This window comes from Rhinolophus hipposideros (genome assembly GCF_964194185.1).
Source record: "Rhinolophus hipposideros genome assembly, chromosome: 3".
NCBI lineage: Eukaryota > Metazoa > Chordata > Mammalia > Chiroptera > Rhinolophidae > Rhinolophus > Rhinolophus hipposideros.
Window position 1 is genome coordinate 84,677,487 of NC_138049.1, and position 23,533 is coordinate 84,701,019.

Consider the following 23,533-nt stretch of genomic DNA (forward strand, 5'->3'; position numbering starts at 1 on the left):
AACTTTGCGTTTCTGCAGTTCATCCATGCTGTTGCCTCTAGTTGCAGATAATTCTCATTGTTGGGTAGTAATCCATTACCCGGAAACGGTGTGTTTATTAATTTTTTCTATTGTTGATGGTCTTTTGGGTTATTTCCACTTTGGGGCAATTAAAACAAACGCAGCTGTGAACATTCTGATAGCTGTTTGCTGGTGCACCATAAAAACACGCACTTATTTGGCTGCATATGTGCACGTGCAACTGGGGGGGTCATAGGGTAAGTTCCTTAAATCGACAGTGCCAACCTGTGTTTTAAAAGAGTTGTGCCAGTATTTTGCAGCAGCAGGTTAGAAAAATTCATTTACTCCACATCCTTGCCAACACTTGGTATTTTCTTTTTTTCTTTTGTCCTATTCTATTTTGAAACACAAAAAATGAAGCTAAGTTTAGATTGCCTTTCAGGGGACCTTTAAATTTTTGGTTTGATTCTCTAAATGATTAACCATTTCAGACTTCTAGTTTGTCCAGTCACAGCGTGCGGACTTTGCGTTCTAGACTTCGCTGGGCATTTTTGCTCACTCCGCCACTTGGATCCCATCTGGTCAAGAACATAAGGTATGTATCCAAGGCGGGGAAATCCTTGGACTACTGTGGTAGTCTGAGCAGAGTGTAAGCAAAACTTATGCGGACCTTCTTCGGTCAATTTTATTTTCACTAGAATCAACGCCCTAGGAGCCCCTGCCCGCCGCTGGTCTCCCCACTGCACTACGCACCGCGGTTCCCCGGAGGCCCCGGGAGCTCTGAGCGCCCGCCCTCTCCGCCACAAGCCAGAACTGGGGTGGAGCGGGGTGGGGGGTAGAGGGGGGGGTACAGGGTTCCCGCGGAGCATGCGCAGACCAAGCCCAGCGCATGCTCTGCAGCGAGGCGGGTCCACAGAAGAGGGGAGTCGAGTCTCCGGCGCCCCATCATCCCTGCGGAGCTGCCGCAGAACCATTTGTTCTGAGCCTTGACTGGCAGTAAACTTCGTCAAAAAATCGTAGTTATTTCTGAAAGAGCGAAAAAGGGCGCGAGCCATCTGGGCGGATCTCGGGGGAAGCTGGATCGCTGGGAGGAGGAGGTGACGGCAGCAGCGGTTGCGCCGCGACCAAGAGGAGCCGGTCGCACGGGCGGCGGGTCCGGGCCGGCGGGGGACGGTGAGTAGCGGCTCGCACTCCGGGCAGGCGCTGCACTCACTCGCCCTCTCAGGGGCTGAGGACGCCTCTGGCTCCGCTGGGGAAGCACCCGCCTCTCCCGGGGTCCCGGAACGTGCCTGACTCCCGGGACTGCCGAGGGGTGTAGGGGGCAGGGGCCTCCAGGCCCGGGCTCCCATCCCCCGGCCCTGGCCGCCCCGCGCCCGCTCCCCGCCCCTGAGTGCCGTGACCCAAGTGCCAGCCGGAGGAGGAGGGCGGCAGGGCCAGCCCGGCACCCCCTCCCAGCTCCCAGCGGTCGGATCTTCCAGGGTGTGGGTGCCTGGAACTGCCCCTTGGGCGGGAAGCAGCGAGGTGGGGCGGAGGCGAGGCGCCGCGCCTGCAGCAGGACGGACCTCCGGGCCACTCCAGACCCAGCCCCCAGGTAGAGAAGGGGCGACTCAGGCCGGGAGACACCAGCTCGGGACGTTAGGCGCCCAGGTCAGGTGTGATGGGGAAGAGGCTCCCAAGCTCTTAACTTAGGTTTTAGACCCCTCTCCTCCCTGTGCGGAAAGGCACCTTCCTCCTTCCCCCAGCCCCACTCTTCCCTAATTTCTCGCTGAGAGATAGCTAGAATATGAATGAGCCAGACTGCACTATTTCATTGACGCTAGCTGCCATAGAATCACTTTACTCGAACAGTGGAGCCTGAGGCAGCTCGCAGGTTTAGGAACCTGAGGGTGTATGAGAGAGTAATAACTTCACTATCAAGTAGCTGTAGACTCTGAAAAGGGCCGTTTACTTCTCTAGGTTTTATATAACTCCTAACACCTCCTAGGTAATTTCATTGAACCTAAAAAGTTTTTCTGTATTTCTGTAAATATATTCCTATCTGTACTTAAGTACAGGCTGTGATGAAAAAACAGCCCTTTTGATCAGTGAGTTAACTCATCCTTCCCTTTTCTAATTTATTAGATTGCATTGGTTGGCAAAAATCTTTAAAATTAAATTTGGGGAAAATAATATTTACAGAAAGCATTGCTGTCCAGCTTTTTAATTATTGCACTCAGAATTATGCTCATTTTCTAAGAACTTAGTTGTTTTGATACAGTGCTTTAAGTCAATGGAGTGGTGGCTGACAATCACAATTACACTGCCTGTATTAAAATCGGATTCCACTTTTTATCTTTAAATTTTATTATCTTTAAATTACCATATTGTAAAATTAACTTTTTTGGAGATGCGCAGTTTATGAATTTTAGATTCATGTAATCACCATGATAATCAGGATATAGAATAGTTCTATCACCACCCCCCAGAATATATGCTATCCTTTTATGTCCTTCCCCTAACCCATCAACCGCAGAGGTTTCTCGGCTTAGGGTGGGGTTAGGTCCCAATAAATCCCCTGTAAGTTGAAATATCTTAAGTCGAAATGCATTTAATAGGTACCACACTGTAGAGCATCACTTGCTTACCCTCCTGATTTCGTGGCTTGATTGGGAGTTGCTGCCACCGTCCAGCATCATGAGAAAGTATCACACCATATAGCAATAGCCTGGGAAAAGGTCAAAATTCAAAATTGAAGTACAGTTTCTACTGAATTCCTCTTGCATTCACACTGTCGTAAAGTTGAAAAATCGTAAGTCGAACCCATGGTAAGTAAGTCTGTGACCATCTGTACTGATCTTTTCTAGAACGCCATATAAATGGAATCATGTGGTATGTAACCTTTGGATGCTAACTTCTTTCAGCATAATGCCTTTGAGATTCCTCAAAGTTGTTGCACGTATCAATTGCTTTACTACCATGTTTCCCCCAAAATAAGACCAGGTCTTATATTAATTTTTGCTCCAAAAGATGCATTAGGGCTTATGTTCAGGGGATGTCATCCTGAAAAATCATGCTAGGGCTTGCTTTCCGGTTAGGTCTTATTTTCTGGGAAACACAGTAAGTAATATTCCATTAGATTGAAGGACATGTGGATTGTTTCCAGCTTTTGATGATTATGAATAGAGCTGTTATTCTAAACATTTGTGTTACAGGTTTTTTGTGAACATAAGTTTTCATTTCTCTAGGGTATTGCTAGGAGTGAGATTGCAGGGTCATGTAAAGTATATTAAACCTCATAAGAAACTACCATACTGATTGCCAGAGTGGGTGTATCATTTTGCGTTTTCACCAGCAATGTTTAAAAGTACCTCTTTAGCACGTGGTATTGTCAGTATTTTTAAATTTAGCCATTCTAATAGTTATATAGCAGTATCTTGTGGTTTTAATGTGTCTTTAACTAATGGCTAAAGATGAATATCTTTTTCATGTGCTTATTTGGCCTATATAATCTTTGGTGAATACCTGGCCGAGAGTTTTGCCCAGTTTTAAATTGAGTTGTTTGCTTTCTTATGTTGAGTTTTGAGGGTTCTTTATATGTTCTGGATACAAGTTGTAAGTTAGATATGTGTTTTGCAAATATGTTCTCAGTCTGTAGCTTGTCTTTTCACTCTTTTAACAGGGTCTTTCACAGAGCAAATGTTTTTAATTTTTACAAAGTCTAATTTATCAAATTTTCTTCTTGTCGATCTTTTGGTATCATGTCTAAGAACTCTGCCTAACCCCAGATCAATAAAATTTTTCACCTTCTAAAAGGTTTTTTCTAAAAATTATTGTTTTTCATTTAGATCTTTTACATTTAATCCATTTTGGATATTATTTGTATGAAGTGTGAGACATAGGGGAAGGTTAACTTCTTTTGCATATGAATGTACAGTTGTTCCATCACCATTTATTGAAAGACTGTGTTTTCTCTATTGAATTGTTTTTGCACCTTTGTCAAAAATCAATTGGCTATATTTGTGTGGGTCTATTTTTGGACCCTCTGTACTGTCCCATTGATTTATGTATCTTTCTCTTTGCAAGTATCACACTTTCTTGATTAATGTAGCTTTATACTGTCTTAAAATCGAGTAGCATGATGTCTCCAATTTTATTCGCATGATATCTCCAATTTTATTCTTTTTTCAAAATTGTTTTAGCTATTCTGATTCCTTTGCCTTTCCATATAAAGTTTAGAATCAGCTTGTCTCTACAAAAAATCCTACTGGTACTTTGGGATTACATTAAACTATAGATCAATTTGGGGAGAATTGCTATTTTTACTTTGAGTTCTCTAATCTATGAACATGATATGTCTTTCCATTTATTTAGGTCTTTATTTCATTAGCGTTTGTAGTTTTCAGCATACAGAACCTGTAGATGTTTTGTTAGATTTATAACAAAGTACTTAATATTTTTGGACCTGTTGTAAATGTCATTTTAAAAGTTTGATTTAAAATTGTACATTGTTAGGATATAGAAATACAGTCGAGTTTTGTGTATTGCCCTTATCTCATGTGTCCTTAACAAACTCACTTATTAGATCTAAGATTTTTTTTTTTTAAATTTCTTGGCGTTTTCTAAACAGATGACAATCATGTCATGTGTTAATAGAGACAGTTTTCTTTTTTTTCCTAATCTGTAAGGATTTTATTTATTTATTTTTTGCATGTTTCCCTGGCTAGGACTTTGTGTATGATGAATGTAAGTTAAGAGTGGTCCTTTCTCCTAAAGGGGGAAATAGTCTTTCAGAATTAATTATGATGTTAGCTGCCCTTTATCACATTGAAGAAGTCCTCTTCTAACCAGTTCTAGTTTGCTGAGTTTTTCTCACAAATGGATGTTGAATTTTGTCCATCATGTCCTCCACATTAATCGATATGGTATGTGGTTTTTTTCTTCTTTACTCTGTTAATCTGGTAGATTATATTGATTGATTTTTGAATACTGAACCAGACTTGCATTCCCAGAATAAAGTCCACTGGTCCTGGTTATTCTTTGTATGTGTTGCTGGATTTGATTTACTAACATTTGTTGAAGATTTTTGTATCTGGTTCATGAGGGGATGCTGTCTAGTTTTCTTTTTTGTGCTGTCTTTGTGTGGTGTTGGTAACAAGATAATGTTGGCTTTATCAAATAAGTTGGGGAGTGTTTCCTCCTCCTCTGTATTTTGGAAGAGATTGTGTATCATTGGTGTTAATTCTTGAAAAGTTTGGTAGAATTCTTCAATGAAATCATCGAAGCTTGGAGATTACCTTTTGAGTTTTAAGTTACAAATTCAGTTTCCTTAATAGTTATGGGGCTATTCAAATGATCTGTTTCATATTGGGTGAGTTGTGGTAGTTAATTCTTTTCAGGGAATTGGTCCATTTCATCTAAGTTGTCAGATTTGTGTATGTAGAGTTGTTTTATGTATTATCCTTTTTAGTCTGCAGAGTCTGTAGTGATAACCCTATTTCATTCCTGTTATTGGTCATTTGTGGTTTCATTTTTTTCTGTTTATCAATTTTATTGTTCTCAAAAAAACTAGATTTTTATTTCATCAATTTTCTTTTTTTTAATGTATCAATTTAATTGATTTCTGCTCTTTATTATTTCCATCCTTTTCTTCATTTTGGGTTTATTTTGCTCTTTCTATGCTTTCTTGTGATGGGAGCTTAGATTATTGATTTGAGACTTCTCTTCTAAGGTAAGCATTCAGTGCTGTAAAATTTCCCTCTCAGCACTACATTAGCTATGTCCCACAAATTTTGACATGTTGTCTTTTCATTTTTTTCTATTCAATTACTTTTTGAAATTTCCCTTGAGTTTCTTTCTTTCTTTTTTTTTTTTTTGGCCCAGAGATTGTTCAGAAGCCTGTGTTTTTAGCTTCCAAATGTTTGGAGATTTTCTTGTTATCTTTCTGTTATTGATTTCTAGTTTGATCCCATTGTGGTCCCATTATTTTAAGTTTATGTCCTAGAATGTTGTTCTGTCTTGGTATATGCTCATTGGGTGCTTGAAAAGAAGTATATTCTGCTGTTGTCATGTGGACAGTTCTATTAGATTCTGATAGTTTTATTGTTTTTAGAATTTCATTTTGTTTTTTCTGTGGTGTTTTTGAATATGTCTCTTTGTGCAACTTCTTTAGTGTGTGTATACATAATTTATCAAAATCTATTGGTGTCAACATTTTACCAGTCCAAGTGAAGTATAGAAATCTCACCACCCTTTACATTTCTTTATTCTCTCCCATTTGTATTAAGTGTCTTAAATGTTTTCTCTACGTATATTGAAAACCACATTGGACAGTGTTATAATTTTTGTTTCATCTGTCAGACAATTTAGAACACTCAAGAAGTGAAGCCTGTTGTATTTACCCATATTTTCGCCAACTACCATATTCTTTCTTTTGTTGATATTCCCAGTTTGGGTTGTTTTTTTTTTTTTTAATCATTGAATTATATCTGAGTTGGAGACCTAGAACCTACACTTTTAACAGATGTTTATAGATGATTCCTCTGATCATGCACTAGGGGCCATTACTGAAAATCCAGTAGGGACAAAAAAAGGAATGTTCTTCACATTTCAGACTTCGTGTAGTGGTTGTTTAGATGGATTTTCAGTTAAGGTAGTTGGCAGGAACTTAGCTAGTAATTTTCAGAAAAAATATGAAGAAATTGACTTTCTGTTCTTTTCAGTTAAAATGCAAACAGTACACATTCTATTACTTTCATTATATGAGTGACAATAACTAGTCTGAACTAAATTCTAAAGAAAGAATGCATGGTATAAGATTATTTGTGGAGGACTCATTGTCACCTTAACACTAAAACACTAAAAGCCCAATGCTGTCACACAGTTGTACATTATTATACAAAACCTCTCTTTGGGTGCTTTTCTAGGTAATTAATTATTACTACCTATGAGTTTGAAAAGCAGTTTCCTTGGATTTTGTGTTTGTTGCCCATTTGGTGGTAACTATGGAGGATTTATTATGTCGTATAAAACTACCGTTTTTTGAATGCTTAACTTTCACTATGCTAGATGCTTTATAAGTATCATTGATCAACAATCCTGTAAATATCCTCAGAAAACTGAAGCTCAAAGCGGTTAAGCAATAACTTCACTAGGAGTACAGAACAGTAAATGACAACTTTAAATCAGGGCTCAACTCTAACATTGATAGTCTTAGTCTCTATGAAACGTAACACTACGTAACCTCGGCATTTATTGACATTTGCATGTCCTACATTGTGCTGTTGATAAGGATTCAAAAATAAATGATGATATCTTTCCTTTCAAAGAATTTACATTATCTAAACAGAGTGGGGAGGGGGCCTCCATCATGGAAACAAATTCTTACAATGTAATATAATTATTTCTTGATAAAACGTTTATAGTTTATTTTAGTTTGTACAATTTTTATGTCACAAAAAATAATTTCATTTTTAACCACAGATTTGAGAAAGAAGATCTGATCACCTGGAATTAAAGTTGGTACAGAAACCGTTTAAACTCCCAAAATGTTGGAGGAAGATATGGAAGTGGCCATCAAGATGGTGGTTGTTGGGAATGGAGCCGTTGGAAAATCAAGCATGATTCAGCGATATTGCAAAGGCATTTTTACAAAAGACTACAAGAAAACCATTGGAGTAGACTTTTTGGAGCGACAAGTCCAGTATGTACATGGCCATTTTATCCCCTTGGTTTTGATTTGTGAACTGTGTCCAAAACTTTCATCGGAATAATAGTAACTAATTACAGTATAATCCAAGGGTAGGCGTCTAGTGGCAATGGTGCATGAGACAGTTGGTAGTGGTTCATATACTTCCTGTGTGTGTATCTTTATCTTTCCATCATTTACCCCTTTTCATCTCTTTTCCCTTCCTCTCCCATTTTTTTCTTTTTTTCCTGTTCCCCTCCCTCCCTCATTTTTTATCCTGTATCTGTTTTTTGTTTATTGATGGCACCTTGGGCACTTCTTAAACACAACTCATGCTTGACTCTAATGAGATTTCCATCCACTAATTTCTTTGGAAGTAAAGTTACCTGTCTCTCAGAATAGTTTTCATCTCTTATATTATGGGATCCTTTGTTTACAATGGCTCTTCTCTTTTTAAAACTGGGCAAGACTATATAGAAGTTAAAAAATTAATAATTTGTTTTTACTTTAAAGAAATAAGAGAAAGCAGATTTGAGAGGATTAAATACTCCTATGAAAAGGAAATCTTACTTCAGGAAATCCAATTGGATTCTGAAACATATCAAAGTAACGTTTTTTATCATTAGTTCTGAGAACTTTTAAGGATATTTTAAATGGTAGGAAACAAACTAAAATGTTTTACAGAAATAAGTAACATCAAACAAATCTGACTTAACTAGTCCAGACATTAGCATCAAAGATAACTGTTCAGTATTTTAAAGATTGTTGAATTTCTAATTTGTATCTACATGCTACCCTCTTAAAAACATTTTTGTATTTGCTTCCTTTATTAGGTATTTTAAGAAGATTCATTTTAAGTCTTGATGATATTTGTTTTTTGTACTTATTTTCTGAACCTAATTTGTATTTTAAGTATAGGGTTGACTGTCATTTTTCATAGATTCCCTATTTATATTTTAAGTATACAGTTGATTCTCATTATTTGTAGATTCTGCATTTGCAAATTCACCTACTTGGTAAAATTTATTTGTAACTCCAGAATCAGTAATCCCAGTGCTTCGGTGGTCATTCGTTGACGTAAACAGAGCAGCAAGAAATTTCAGTCGCCCTTCACACACATTCTTAGTTTAGGTGGAAAAAGGTGACCCTCTTTCTTCTTGTTTCATCTCTCACACTATAAACAAGTGTCCTTTCAGATTTTTAGTTTCTGTCCTGTTTTTGTGCCACATCTTTTGTTCATTTTGGGTTTACTTTGCTCTTTTTCTGCTTTCTTGAGATGGGAGCTTAAGAGTATTGATTGGAGACTTTTCTTATTTTCTAAGGTAAGCATAGTGCTGAAGTGCTGGCTGATGTTCCTAAGTGCAAGAAGCCTGAGCCTTACAGAGAAAATATGTGTTAGATAAGCTTCATTCAGACATGAATTATAGTGCTGTAGGCAGTGAATTCAATGTTAATGAATTAACAATGCATCTTAAATAAGATGTCTTTAAACAGAACCATGCGGAAAACGAGGTTACATTAGGTTGGTGCAAAAGTAATTGCGGTTTAAAAGGTTAAAAATAATTGCAAAAACCGCAGTTACTTTTGCACCAACCCAATATATTGATCAGTTGACAAAAATGTAACCAGGGACTTGTGGGAATCTAACCCTGTATTTCCCCTAAGAGCAATGGTTCAGTATTTGCTAATTCAGTGTTTGCAGTAACCTTAAAGAACATAACTGCCATGAATAAGACATGGGACCATATGACAAATAGAGTAAATTTTTGAGTTAAAGGGCAACCAAGCAGGTAAACTGCTTCCTTCCTTCCTTATTCAATCACTTGTGCGCCAGAACCCACTGCAATGGTATAGTGAGAGGACAGAACAAGCCGTGACCTAAGGGAACTCCCCTTTCCCAGTACTGCTAGTCTTAGGGCCACCACTATCTGTGACTATAGTTGGGAAAAACATGCCGGGTAAATCCAAATGATGTGTAAAGTCATAGCTTTAGGGGAATGTCTTTTACCCTTGCTTTCGCTGTTGGTAATGGTATCAACATTTAAAAGTACTTTTTCAGAGTGAAGCCAATAATGTAGTTTTAGGACCTCCAGATGTGAAAAAAATATATATACACAAAGCCATATTACTAAAGACATTTCCTTTACATACGAAATAAAGTCATCTCTTGTTTCAGAGTTAATGACGAAGATGTCAGACTCATGTTATGGGATACGGCAGGTCAAGAGGAATTTGATGCAATAACAAAGGCCTACTATAGAGGTAAATGGTGGGGTGTTTTTGTTTGTTGGAGCATGTTCTTTTGGCTAAACAAAGAGCTTTGCTTTTTTGTTTCCCATAGAAGGGTTCCTCTTGAAGAAAAATTAATTTCATAGTGCTGTTTAAAACCCCAGGTCATTATTCTTCTAAAATTTTGTTGAGTGGTAATACTTTGTACTATAGACAGTTTGTCTCTGCTTTTAAAATTACGTAAGTTACATAGGCATTGCCAGATCTAATCAGCCAGAAACTATTAAATGTATACTTCTGACCCCCAGGAAATTACTATATAGACAGATATTGGAAACTAACATATAAAAACATAAAGCCCCTGCAAATAAGATGGCATTTTGTTAGGACACGTGAAATTGCATGGGTAAAGCCTTTTCAGTGCTATAGGAATTCAAAGAAGTGTGAGATACATGTAAAAGGAAAGAACTACAACCATAGGATTTAAAACTCTAAAACGTGGGGTTAAATTCCTCAAGAAAAGTTTGGATTTCTAAGTTAACATTAACATGTTCATATAAAATGTTGACCTATTCTTTTGTAATTCAAACAGCATTTTTAGTGTTTCTGTAACTCACTGCCAATGGAGATTCTAATAAGAGCAAAATAATTGAAAGCTTGATCTAGTACCATGTAACATTAGAGCCTGTTGATGCTTTTGAATATATATTGTGTTTTTTCTACTTTTGAAAATGTAGAATTTATTATAATGGCAACTGAGGTCTAATAAAAACATAATTGCACTAATATAAGCAATTAAACTAGCTGCCTTTCTGAATTGGTACCAAGGAAACTTGACTCCCACTGCGTGCTCTAAGAAAACATTTTGGTTCCTTGGGAAATAAGAGCGGTATACCTCCTAGGTGTCATCCTAATAGTGCCACGTCTCCTTACTGCTCATTCTATTTACGGTGTCCTTAACGGCTGCTCAGCTACAGCAGCTTTGATTATTGCCCTTCTGTGGATGCCAGTTTGGATCTCGAGCACCTATATAATGGTATGAGATAGAATTATGTTCTTAGTACCCAAAGCTCTTCTTAGAATAGATGATATTCTTCTCAAATTATGAATTTCATGATCATTGATGTCCTAAAAATACAGTTTATTCTTGAATAAAGGTTATTTGTATTTTTTTGGTGGGGTTATAACCACCACAACCCCCATCCCCTGCAAACACACAGGGGGAAAAAATCAACAAAAACCCTAGGTGGAAACACTAAAAAGTAGTAGGATCGCATGAGATATTTACTATTTTCTTTTTACCCACCTAGCTTTTTTCTCTAAATTCTCAGCATGACATGTATGTTCTTTTGGTGAGGAAAATAAAATAGGTTGGTTTATTTCTTTTTAAGCTTTTGACAATTTGATACAGGTACTATTACTTTTTAACCAGTATGCTTATTTTTGGAGAATGTGTTTATCATTATGTATCTTTTACTTAAAAAGGCAAAACTGTCTGTCTACAATTATTCCAAAATAAAGTTTAACTTAAAAAAAGGCAGAACAGGTCAAATGTCAAAAATGATTTGATTCATATATAAACAAAAAGGAGAAAATGTTGGAACAGTACAGTTAAGTAGATCATTTGGGATCCCAATTTAAAAGAGCTGGTAGTTAAAAATATTTTAATTTTCACTGTAGTTTAGGTGTTAATGCTTTTTTCAGTTTTTGCCATAAGGCCGTTCAACAATATTATCTTTTAATTTTTAAAATTTGGCTCATACAGTTTGTTATGTATGTCTTGTTTGGTACTTTTAGGTATCTACAAATCATACCGCTTCTCTTTAATGTATCTACAAAAACCATTCTTTGCCAGAAACTAAAAAGAGAGCCCATAATTATTAGTATTTACATCTTAAATTACTATGGGTGATGTTTAAATTTCTTTCCACTGTGTTTCATTGGACTAAGTGGCTTTAAATGGCTTTGATTTCCCTATATTTAATATTATAACATAAAATTATCTTAAGTGTATAAATAGGTATCTGTTAAAAGCTTTCCTTAAAATACAACTTTTTTTTAGCCCAACTATGTTAAAATAGCAAAGAAGGTGAGATACTTGAGACAAGTCTTAAGTTTCAGCTTTTTTTCTAAGTAGTAAAAATAAACATTTATCACATCCCAATTTGAATTAAGGAACAAACAGTGGCAATTATACATAAATTTGAGAAATGGCATACTGAACATTCTTTTATGCTTTAGGGTTCCATCAGAATGATTTTGGTTGCTGACAACAGAAAAGCAATTTCAAACTAGCTTAAACTACAAAGGTTTATTGACTTGTTTAATAGAAAAGTGGAAGTAGCATAGCTTTCAGTTGTAGTGTGTTCTGACTGTAACCTCATTGATTCTCCTGTCTGGCCTCCCTCCCTTTGTGGGGTTCCTTTTCAAACTGATTTTCCTCTTGGTTGCAAAACTGCTACCATCAGCAGAAGCTATCCTTGGGGAAAGAGCCTTACTCCCCATGACAATGAATCAAAAATCCTGAGAGCTTTTATCTGATTAGAGCACTCTTGACCAGATTACAGTAAGTAGCCAGAGGAATGTGATTACCCTAATTGGCTTGGTGAATTGAGGGCCTTCCGCTGGAGCAGAGTGTAGGTTTAGTTTGCCTAAACCAGATGGCTAATAAACAATGGGGAAGAGGAGGTCTCAGGAAGGGAGAGGAATTGGATGGCAGTTAGGCAACCAGGCAATATCTGCTACTACCGTGTTTCCCTGAAAATAAGACCTAGCCGGACCATCAGCTTTAATGTGTCTTTTGGAGCAAAAATTAAAATAAGACTTATTTTAATATAAGACTGGGTCTCATATAATATAATATAATATAAAACCAGGTCTAATATACATCATAATATAATGTAATATAATATAATATATATAATACCGGATCTTATATTAATTTTTGCTCCAAAAGACGCATTAGAATTGATGGTCTGGCTAGGTCTTATTTTCCGGGAAACATGGTAGTATAGATTCAGACGATGATGTAATTAAATAGAAATAAAGACTAGGAAGAAAAGGAAGGTGCTGAGAAGAATGAGTTAAGTAAGATAATGGATTTAGTGATAGAAACACTATGCTTCATAAAATTATGACGTCCTAATTTATGTACTAGAAATTTATTATTCAAGATGCATAAAAATTTTGTAAATTTCATTAAACATTTTTATTATAGTTCATTTAAAAGACCTGTTATACCAAAGACCATTGCTTAAAGACATTGTTATGTTCTTGGAATGCTGCCTTAATTGTATAGTGACACATGTTGAAACGACCTCCTTGTAAACAGGTTAGAACAGAGCACAGATCATATTAGAACGCTTTTTGAGATCCCAAATTTTTCCTCTTAAGCTCTTAAGAAAGTCCTCCCTAGGCAGTAGAAACCATACTTAGTATAGAAAGTTACATATGACATAAAACATTGGATTTGCATTATAGTTTTCTTTTTAATGGGATTTGGTTCTAAGAAAAAGATGTTTCTGACTGGCAATATATGGAAATGAGGTTATAGACTTGAGACCTGTTATCTGAGATTATGAACATACATACAAGGAAACCCTTATTTTTTAAAAAAAACATACTTTCATAAACATAAATGCATATAAATTGATGGAAATAGCTCTGGACAAGAAGCTGCTTATAAATTACAATAATAAATGCCAGAATTAAAGAACAACAGAATTAGTCTATGCAAGTCTTTCAAATTTGTTTTGAAGTTCTATGAGCATGTAATCTGTGATAGATGGGTTCATTGAATAATTTGTATGCTTTAGATTCCATAGAGTGTTAAGTCAAAGAGAATAACGGACAAGCATTTTAAATCTAGAGTAATATCTATAATAGTATATAAAAGCCTTGTGTTTCTGATTGGTGTTTGACGTCAAATTTTATGCTTTGTTCTTTAGAGAAGTGTTTCTTAAATTTTAATGTACAAATGAATACCCTGGGGAGCTTGTTAAACTGCAGACTCTTAATTCAGTTGGTCTGTGGGTGGCTCTGAGATTCTGCATTTCTGCAGCCTCCCAGGTGACACTGATGTTGCTGCTCCTCAGCTAAACTCACAACAAGTCTCTAGGTCATCTTGTAGGGTCGTTCAGTGATTTAAGGACAGAATTACTCTCTACACATTATGTGTCTTGGCGAGTATTTTCTGAATTGCATTAAAAAATAATTACTTTTTTGACTGACCTTACTAATTAGGAATAAACATTTGCTATCGGTGATCTTACAATTGACACCAAAAATTTATTCAGATCTCTATATTCCTGATGTGTGGGTAAGTGGGTAGTTTGTTAACTATTAGAAGTGATTCCTCTGTGGGTGGATTACTGTTACCTATGATGATGAAGTAACTTTTCCAACAGTGTGATTCTTAGGGTAGGTACTGTTTCCCCGAAAATAACACCTACCTGGACAATCAGCTCTAATGCATCTTTTGGAGTGAAAATTAATATAAGAACCGGTATTATATTATATATTATATTACATTATACTATATTATTACATAAGATCTGGTCTTATATTATAGTAAAATAAGACTGGGTCTTACATTAATTTTTGCTCCAAAAGATGCATTAGAGCTGATTGTCTGGCTAGGTCTTATTTTCGGGAAACACGGTAGTATAGAAGGAAAATTGAATAGTAGGGAAATAAAGGTCTTTGTAAAATATATGGATAGAAAACACCTGCTGCTTTTAAATATCAAAGGTGTATGTATGTCCAAATGACTACAGCAGAGAAATGAAAACATTATTAACTGTCCTAAAGATGACTGGCAGCGACACAGAACTTGAGGTCACAGGAAGAAAGAGAAGATAACAGTATAGGGTCATTTTTGAATTAAGAATATTTATAGAATATTAATAAATTGGTATGTTGGTATGTTGAACAGGCATGGCTCATGAAGCTACCAAAATGCAACTTTTGTTTTGTCTTTCACCATCCCTTTATATTTGATTAGGCAGTAGGAGGAGGTGAAGTCCTTTCATTGACCCTCAATGAAAACTTCCTTCAGCTCATGTCTTTTTTGGTCACTCTTAAGTAATTTTCTCAGCTGCTTCATAGATGTTTCTAGTCATGAACATAATCTCAATTTGGTAATTAGAATAGCCAGTACTGTGTATTAATCAAAACTCCACACACGATTTAGCATTAAATTTCTTACCCTTATGGACGTTTCAGCAGGCCAGTATCTGAAAGGAATGTTGGTTGCTTTCCTCCTCCCACTTTCTTCCTAGCTTGCTAGACATGTTTCTTTTTTCTTCTGGGTCAGGCCTAGGAGGGGAGGAAATCAGGAGACAAGAGGACTGTGGTAGGTGTTATTGATGTCTGATATTGGGACCCTCTGGATGACAGATGTTTAACGATGATTCTCTAGGTAATCGTCCTGAATACCTCCCAAGGTTCTCATTCTTGGGGATGTTTCTTCTAGGGGAATGTATACTTGATTCTGGCAGTTGCTTTGCCCCTTTGTGGGAGTTACAATTCCACCTTTATCTTCCTTAATGATAAGCTCTCATCACCTAGTAAGTGGCTTTATTGGACATGATTTAAAATGACCCCATGCTAGCTTATGTCTTAGACATGGTTCACCTCTACCCATAGGAAATTCTTGTGCATTCTGTCTTGCCATCAGTGGGAGCACAGTTACTCCCAAATGAAGCTCTGTTCTTTTTGTCTGTTTCTCTTGCTCCCAACCAATGCATCTTTCTCAGGCATGATGAGTCCAGAGTATCCTCCAATTGCTGGGAACACAGATCAAGCCCCCGAAGTGGACTTCCTGAAGTCCATTCTTTCCAGGTTGAGATGAAGGATGTAATGATAGTACTCTCCCCCATCTACTCCACCTTCTTGAAAGAGAGAGAAGGGTTGGGGTGGATAGCACTTTCTCTAAAGAAGTCCTTTATAAATCTTCTTCCTTTCCCTTTCTTCTCAATTCTTAAAAAAAAAAAAAAAAGTTCTTGTGGTACTTGAGGAATTTCCAGAGTTGTGTAGGATTTATAGCTATTTTCTTTGTAAATTCTGCAAATAATGATCTTCTCACACATATTTTATAGTCTGGTACTTGTTATCTGTTTTATTGGTACCTCAGTAAAAAAACAAAACAAAACAACAGAGTCCTCTATTAACTTTTTAAAGTATATATTAGGAAGCATTTTATTTATTTATTTGGCTTTTTAGGGTTTTCCTAAATGTAAAGGAACCATACGCATCACAATTTGATGAAATATTTTCTCTCCATGGATGTATGATAATTTCTCAGTTAGGTGAAATTAAGACAAGTGCTTGTCTTTATTTGTCAGAATTATAACTGCAAAAGTAATCCAGGTTGTTTTTTATTTCATTTTGATAATATATTTAGGTTAAATAAGAGGTGGTTGCAGCATCTGATCTGAAGGCTTAGTATCAGGTGAACCATCCTTCTTCAGAGATTTGTGTGCCATTCTTTCTGGAGACTAATTACTCTTATTATGACTTATTTTTGTCATCTATTTTAGGTTTTGTATTTTCTGTAGTTCTTTTCTTTTCTTTCTTTTTTTTTTTTTTTTTGGTATTTTCTTTCCTCCTGTATATTGGATAGTTCTGCTCTTCTGTGGTTTATAGGCACACATTCTCTTTATTCTTATGGTGATTATCTTTAACTTAAAGACACTTGCTGTCTTAGTTTGAGCCTCGGCCCCTCACCCCCAACTACATACACAGAACAGTTCTTGGCACAACTGGGTGGGAGTGGTTTATTTGGGAGGTGATCCTAGGAAGTAGATGTGAAAGACAGGGAAAGAGGGAGAAAAACTCGTAAACGAGTATATTAATGAGCTAATCATTACTTAGGCAACTGGGGACCAATTCTTCTGAAAAACCATGTAGACACTCCTCAGGATGTTTCCACCAGAAAGAAGCTGAGGTATTTACCCCTAGAGGCATTAATTCCCCTTTGAGGATGTGATAAACCAAGGGTCCCTCCTGAAACACCAGAAAAAACCATGAGGCAGGAAAGCAGAGAGCCACCTGCAGCATAGCTTGAGGTAGGATACTAGCAAGAGGCAGGAACTGGCCTCCATAGCTGTAGTGAAACCAGGGTCTGAGGGGACAAGTGTAGGGCCTCAGGTGTGTGCTACACATATTTATGTTTATTTACCTCCCTTGATTACTTAAACATACCAATATTATATCTTCCTCCCTGGGGTTGTTATCGACACACATTTTCTTTTATCCTTTGATCCTTGACTTTAAAACATTGTGTTTTTTTTAGTTAACCATTCTTGCTGCTCAAATCTCTGACACTATGTGCGTGGTTTTGTTTTGTTTTTTAATCCTCATAATTGTTTATCTTCCAGTCTTGACGTGGCTTCTTTATATTCTTAATTATAGGAGTTCCATTCAGCTAGTCTTCAGATGGTTCTCCAGAGTGATCTATAATTTTGATGTTGTCATGGGAGGAGGCAAGCACAGCGTTTATTTACTCTGCCATCTTGACTGGAAGTCCCTTTTTAAAAATTATATACTTCCTCTAAGGGTGTGTATATGTATGTGTGTGTGTGTGTGTGTGTGTCTAAGATCATGGATACCTGGAAATACCCAGTTGGGCCCTTAAATTTAAATGACAATTAATTAGATGTATAATCCTAGGATTAAATCTGAAAAATCTGGTTTTACAATAAAACTTAGCAATCTTAAGGAGAGGAGATCCAAGATGGCAGTGTAGAGAAACACTGTGTGTGCTTCCTTCCGTGAACACACTAAAATTACAACTAAATTATAGAACTATCAACCTGGAAAACCATCTGAAGTCTGGCTGAACAGAAGTTTTATAACTAAGGATATAAAAAAGCCACGTTGAAACTGGTCGGGGTGGAGACGTGAAATGAGCCGGCCCCAAACCTCCCTGTGGCATTTGAGAACCAGGAAAGGTATCTTGGCCATGTAGGTTCCCCTTCAGAGGAGCAGGAGACCCCAAGCTCCACACCGGTCTCCCCAGCCTGGAGGAGCCCTCATAACATCTGACTTTGAAAAACAGTGAGGATTCTGACTGCCTGGGTGGGATGGAGGGCGGCAGGAAAGCCAGACATCCTCTTAAACAGCCCACACACAGACTCGCTCACTCACAGGCACTCACCTTGGGCTCCAGTGGAGGGATGCTGACCCAAAGCGGGGCATCGGAATCCTACCGGGGGCAGACTGAGATTTGTGGCTTCAAGGCAGGGTTGGAGGACAGTCGCCATTTTTCCTGTGGGGGGTTCTCCTCTTGTACAGCCGGCAGGCGGGAGCCATATTTCCTGTGTTGAGGCCTCCCCCTCATGGACAAATCTGAATCTGATTGGCCGGGTGAGCTCTGTTGCTCTGCTCTGCTGACTCACTGGGACCCTACCCCACCCAACTCCCCCAATGCAGGAGGTGCTTTCTCCAAGAGCAGCCAGCACTGCTGAGTTGCACTATTTCTTGAAAAACTGTCAGAATCTGTAGGACACAGGTGGGCGGCAGCTGGCATCGATGTGCTCTGAGACTTTTGCTGGGTTGCTCCAGGCTCAGCATTGGCCCCAAACCAGAGTCTACCTTAACCTGGTGACCACAACTCTTCCCAATTTGGTGACTCCTTGAGACCCTTCCTCATCCAACTCAGGAACTGCACGAGGCTTTATCAGTGGCTGAACCTTAAGGGAGCCGACAGGTGGCAGCAGGCCTGTGGTGTGTCCTGGCTTTTTGCGGAGCTTCCCCTGGCCCTGTACTGATAGCAGCTGTCCTCAGTTTGCAGCATGGTCTTTCCCACACAGGGAAAGCACAGGGTTAGCACAGGCAGCGGAACCACCCCAGATCACTTTGTAGCTCCTATCAAGTAGCCCCTGACCGGTCACAGGCAGTGGGTGAGCAGCGCCTGCACCAAAGCCCCTCCCGAAAGGCCCCAGAACCAACATGCCTGGAGGTTGGCTTCAGACCATAGCACAGCACCACCCAATTAGCCCCACAAGCAGCACAATCAAAGGGCAGTCTCAACAGGCACCAGAGCCCACAGGGGCAAATCCCACTTAATGGGGTAAGACCCCCCGAACCCCACCCCGCACAGCAGCCCATAAGCTGTGGACGTGGCCAAACCCCACAGCCATTCATCCTGAGGATCAGTCCTCCCCACTACTGTGCCAAGAGCAATCAAGGCTTATCTATAACAGGAGGGCACCCACAACCCACACAAGGGACACACCTGGAGCACCTGGAGCAGAAACAGTGGCAGCAAAAATGAGGAAACAAAGAAATATGTCCCAAATGAAAAAAAAGGAGAAAACTCCAGAAACAGAACTATACAAACTGGAGGCAAGCAATCTACCAGATATGGAGTTTAAAACAATGGTTATAAGGATGCTCAAGGAACTTAGCAAAGTTTAGTTTACCTTTCTCTCTAGCTCTCATTATGTAATTAAATATATCATTATCTCATGGTGTTCCAAAAAGAATGTGTACAGTTTGGAGGATACTGCAACACTTGTACAAGTTTGAGAACCACTTTTCTTGGTAAAAATTTGTTCTTTGAATTAGAAAATAGTTTGTATGTTAAAAAAATAAGCAAAGTGCTACAAGGATGAGTTCAACATTCATTTACATAAAAATTGCTTTGATAGGTTAAAGTTGCCCTCACCCTGCATAGGATTGTTTCATTCATGTAAATAATATTTTTATTTTGTGACCTTACAGGAGCCCAGGCTTGTGTGCTTGTATTTTCCACTACAGACAGGGAATCTTTTGAAGCAATTTCCAGTTGGAGAGAGAAAGTAGTAGCTGAAGTTGGAGATATACCAACTGTACTTGTACAAAACAAGATTGATCTCTTGGATGATTCTTGTATAAAGAAGTAAGATGGCTACCTTTGAGGGGGTGGTGATAATTCTATAAAATTTCTAAAAACCTATTTTAATTTTTGCACAGACTTTAAAAATTTAGGGAAGTGTTTATAAAAATCGCCTTATACTTAAAATATCTGTGAGCTATTTTATGTGATTGGTTTGGTTTAAAAAATGTACATACTGAATCACAAGTAGAGAAAAGTAAAGGAATAAATTTCAAAGGCCCTTTTAGAATTCTAGTCATAAGTCCTTGCACCACAAATCCAATTCTTCATATTAAGTCAAATCTAGATATAGTAAGAATGTTGGGGCCTGCCCGGTGGCTCAGGCTGTTGGAGCTTCCTAACTCTGAAGGCTGCCGGTTTGATTCCCACATGGGCCAGTTGGCTCTCAACCACAAGGTTGCCAGTTCAATTCTTCGAATCCTGCAAGGAATGGTGGGCAGCACCCCTTGCAACTAAGATTGAATACGGCACCTTGAGCTGAGCTGCTGCTGAGCTCCCGGATGGCTCAGTTGGTTGGAGCATGGGCTCTCAACCACAAAATTGCCGGTTCAATTCCAGCAAGGGATGGTGGACTGTGCCCCCTGCAACTAAGATTGAATATGGCACCTTGAGCTGAGCTGCCTCCCGGATGACTCAGTTGGCTGGAGCGCAGGCTCTCAAACACTAGGTTGCCAGTTCAAATCCTGCAAGGGATGGTGGGCTGCACCCCATGCAACTAGCAACGGCATCTGGACCTGGAGCTGAGCTGTGCCCTCCACAACTAAGACTGAAAGGACAACAACTTGAAGCTGAATGGCACCCTCCACAACTAAGATTGAAAGGACAACAACTTGACTTGTAAAAAAGTCCTGGAAGTACACACTGTTCCCCAATAAAGTCCTGTTAAAAAAAAATGTTAAGGAAAACATCCCTAGATATTTTAACATCTAAAGTACGTAGCTATCCTATGTTGATGACTTTAAATAGATATGTAGTTCAGATTCATATTGTTTTGTGTATTCAGAACTATTATGCTTAAATTTGTGAAGAGTTAAGCATCCAGATATTTTTTTTTTCTATAAGCATTTGCTCACTGCATTATTAACGCTTTGCTAGCTTTGAAAATCTTTGCTTGGTTTTTACCTTATTGTTTATGTTCTTATGTTAGTTATCTGTTAACAAATTAGCTCAAAACTTAGTGGCTTAAAACAACAAATGTTTCACAGTTTCTGTGGGTCAGAAATTTGGGGTTACTTGGGGGTGGTTCTGGTTCAGTTTTTCATGAGGTTGCAGTCAAGCTGTTAGCTAGGCCTGTAGTCATGTAAAGGCTTGACTAGGGCTGGAGGATCTACTTCCAGGATGGTTCCCTCACTTGTCCATTGGCAGGGGGCCTTAGTTCCTGGCCATGTGGACCTCTCCCTAGAGCTGCTTGAGTGTTTTCACAACATGGCAGCTGGCTTCCCACAGCTGGTGATCCAAGAGAGAGCAAGGCAGAAGCCACAATGTCTCCTATGACCTAGTCTCAGAAGTCACATCCTATAATTTCTGTGTATTACTGATCACACAGACCAACCTGGATTAAGTGTAGGAGGAAACTACACAAGGCCAGGAGAAGGGGTAGGGGGATGGGATGGAATCACTGGGAACCATTTTGGAGCATAGCTACTACAGTCTTAATAAAATCAGCTGTCCACAATCAGGAGTCATAATAAAACTAAAATTAGGAGTCCACTCTTGTAGACACAGTAAATATTTAATGTACTGACTTTGCCTTTGGCAGCAAAGTCGTTTCATAGCCAGTAAGAGTAAAATACATAATGCAATATATTATTTTCAGAGTGCAATTAAATTCAAATGTTTTTAAGAACAGAAGAGAAAATTAAAGTATTATATAAAGAAAAGTGATATGTAGCTATTTTAAAGCTCAAGTTTAATGATTTGATAGAAAAGTATCTGTTTACAGTTACAGTATAATGGCTGGTGTTTATCCCCCGAGAGTAGTGAAAACTGAAAATCCTGTTCAAGTACCAAGAACGTAGCTTTAATAGGTCTGGAAGGTCTTACACCCCGCTTTCCTGCTCACCCCCGACCCACACACACACACCAAGCCGTATGCAGTAAATTTAATAAAAGTGATTTTTTAAAACGTACCTTTATAAGCATTTTTTTTTAATTGATGTATAGTGAGGAAGCTGAAGCACTGGCAAAAAAGCTAAAGCTAAGATTCTACAGAACATCGGTGAAAGAAGATTTAAATGTGAATGAAGGTAAACTGCCTTTAAAAAATTAACAGGAAGTTTGTTTTATTCTTCTTATGCTTTTTCTATTCCGTTATTTAGAAAACATTTGTAATGAGAATAGAATTTTCTTGTTGTCACCTACATTAAGTAAAATTTAAAGATATGATGCTTCTTTGAGGTAGGGTCTAATTATTTACTAATGTCTTGGAATAATTGTTAATCTACAGCAAAACGTTGTTGGATTTTTTTCTGAATCTTTAAAAGTATAATTATATGTGTGAATGAGTATGCATGTATATGTTTTTCATAAATACCCCTTAAAAGTACTGAATTGTTTTAGTACTGCACAGTAGAGGATATTCCATTAGGTAGGTACAATGACCTGAATTTGTTTAATAATATTTCCTAGTTTAAGAAAGTGAGATTAGGGAAAGATGATGATTATTTTTCTCATTCCAGAATTGCCACTTGTTTTATTATATTGCAACTCAATTGTGTCCTCTGGGTAGTTTTTTCACCTAAAGAAAGGAGAACCTTTTTAAGATGAGTAGTTTAGTATTGCTAAATATTAATCACTATCCAGATACTTAAAACTAAAGAGCCAATTACTACAAATACTATTTTATTTTCTTCTTTACTAATAAAATGCTGCTATATATTTATTAGTATTGCCATTGTACTTAAGTATTTAGATTATATATACTTCTAATTTAATTTAAAATTTGTTTAGTAAGTATAAAAATAGTAAGTGATGTGAAATAACAGATTTTTACATGCATAAGTCATACTGACCTGGTAGGGTTTTTGTTTTTGTTTTTATTCTAGTTTTTAAATATTTGGCTGAAAAATACCTTCAAAAACTCAAACAACAAATAGCTGAGGATCCAGAATTAATGCATTCAAGTAGTAACAAAATTGGTAAGTACCCAGGAAATTTTAGACCCATGTTTACCTGGTAAATTTATTTTCCATTCATTATTATCATATTTACTATTTTTTATACAATATTCTCATTTCTTTAAGAAATGTAAGTAGAAAGTGTTAGATCAGTGCTTATGAAATTTAGGCGTATACAGTCTCTTACTAAAGTTACACTGACTCATTATGGAAACATTAAATACAGGCTCTCTTCATTCCAACATTTAAGACAGTTTCGTCCATCCTTCCTGTGAGGCCTCATGCCCCACTATTAAACATGCATCCCGTCTATCAGTTCCACCAGAGGTATTGCTCTTTCTTGAGCATGCCCAGTGCTGTCTTCTTCACTTTTGCTCATTTTGGTTCTTCCATCAAGAATGACCTCCCTTTCCAATTGTCTGTCAAAGAACTATTCATTTCACAGGGACTATCTAGAAGGCTCTCTCAGCTATGTAGCTGGCTGAAGCCACAGCCTCAGGCTTTTCTTCTAAAGGAACTAGGACCTTGTCCTGTGTCTGGTTCCACCTTCTTCATGTAGTTCATCCTTTCTTATGAATTAGATGTAATTGGTCCTTCTTCTGAACCATCTGTGAGATCTTGTGTCTCTTTTGTGGCACTTAACAT

The 23,533-nt window shown here is 37.8% G+C and overlaps 1 protein-coding gene across 6 annotated transcripts in view; it reads left to right on the forward strand.

Moving 5' to 3' along the window:
- Positions 1-874: 874 nt before the first annotated feature.
- The window catches only part of RAB23 (RAB23, member RAS oncogene family), a 42,351-nt gene continuing 19,692 nt past the window's right edge, over positions 875-23,533 (forward strand). For 2 of the 6 annotated variants that reach the window (XR_013993104.1, XM_081044751.1), the window contains exons 1-6: positions 875-1,173; positions 7,459-7,678; positions 9,840-9,925; positions 19,619-19,775; positions 21,936-22,018; positions 22,817-22,909. Coding sequence is in view for 5 of the 6 variants with exons in the window: in XM_081044751.1 (XP_080900877.1) it covers positions 7,524-7,678; positions 9,840-9,925; positions 19,619-19,775; positions 21,936-22,018; positions 22,817-22,909 (574 nt within the window). In the remaining variant the exon portion in view is untranslated. Of the gene's footprint in view, positions 1,174-2,594; positions 2,805-7,458; positions 7,679-9,839; positions 9,926-19,618; positions 19,776-21,935; positions 22,019-22,816; positions 22,910-23,533 lie in introns of all 6 variants that reach the window. The other 4 variants (XM_081044755.1, XM_081044753.1, XM_081044752.1 and 1 more) reach the window with 3 other exon arrangements.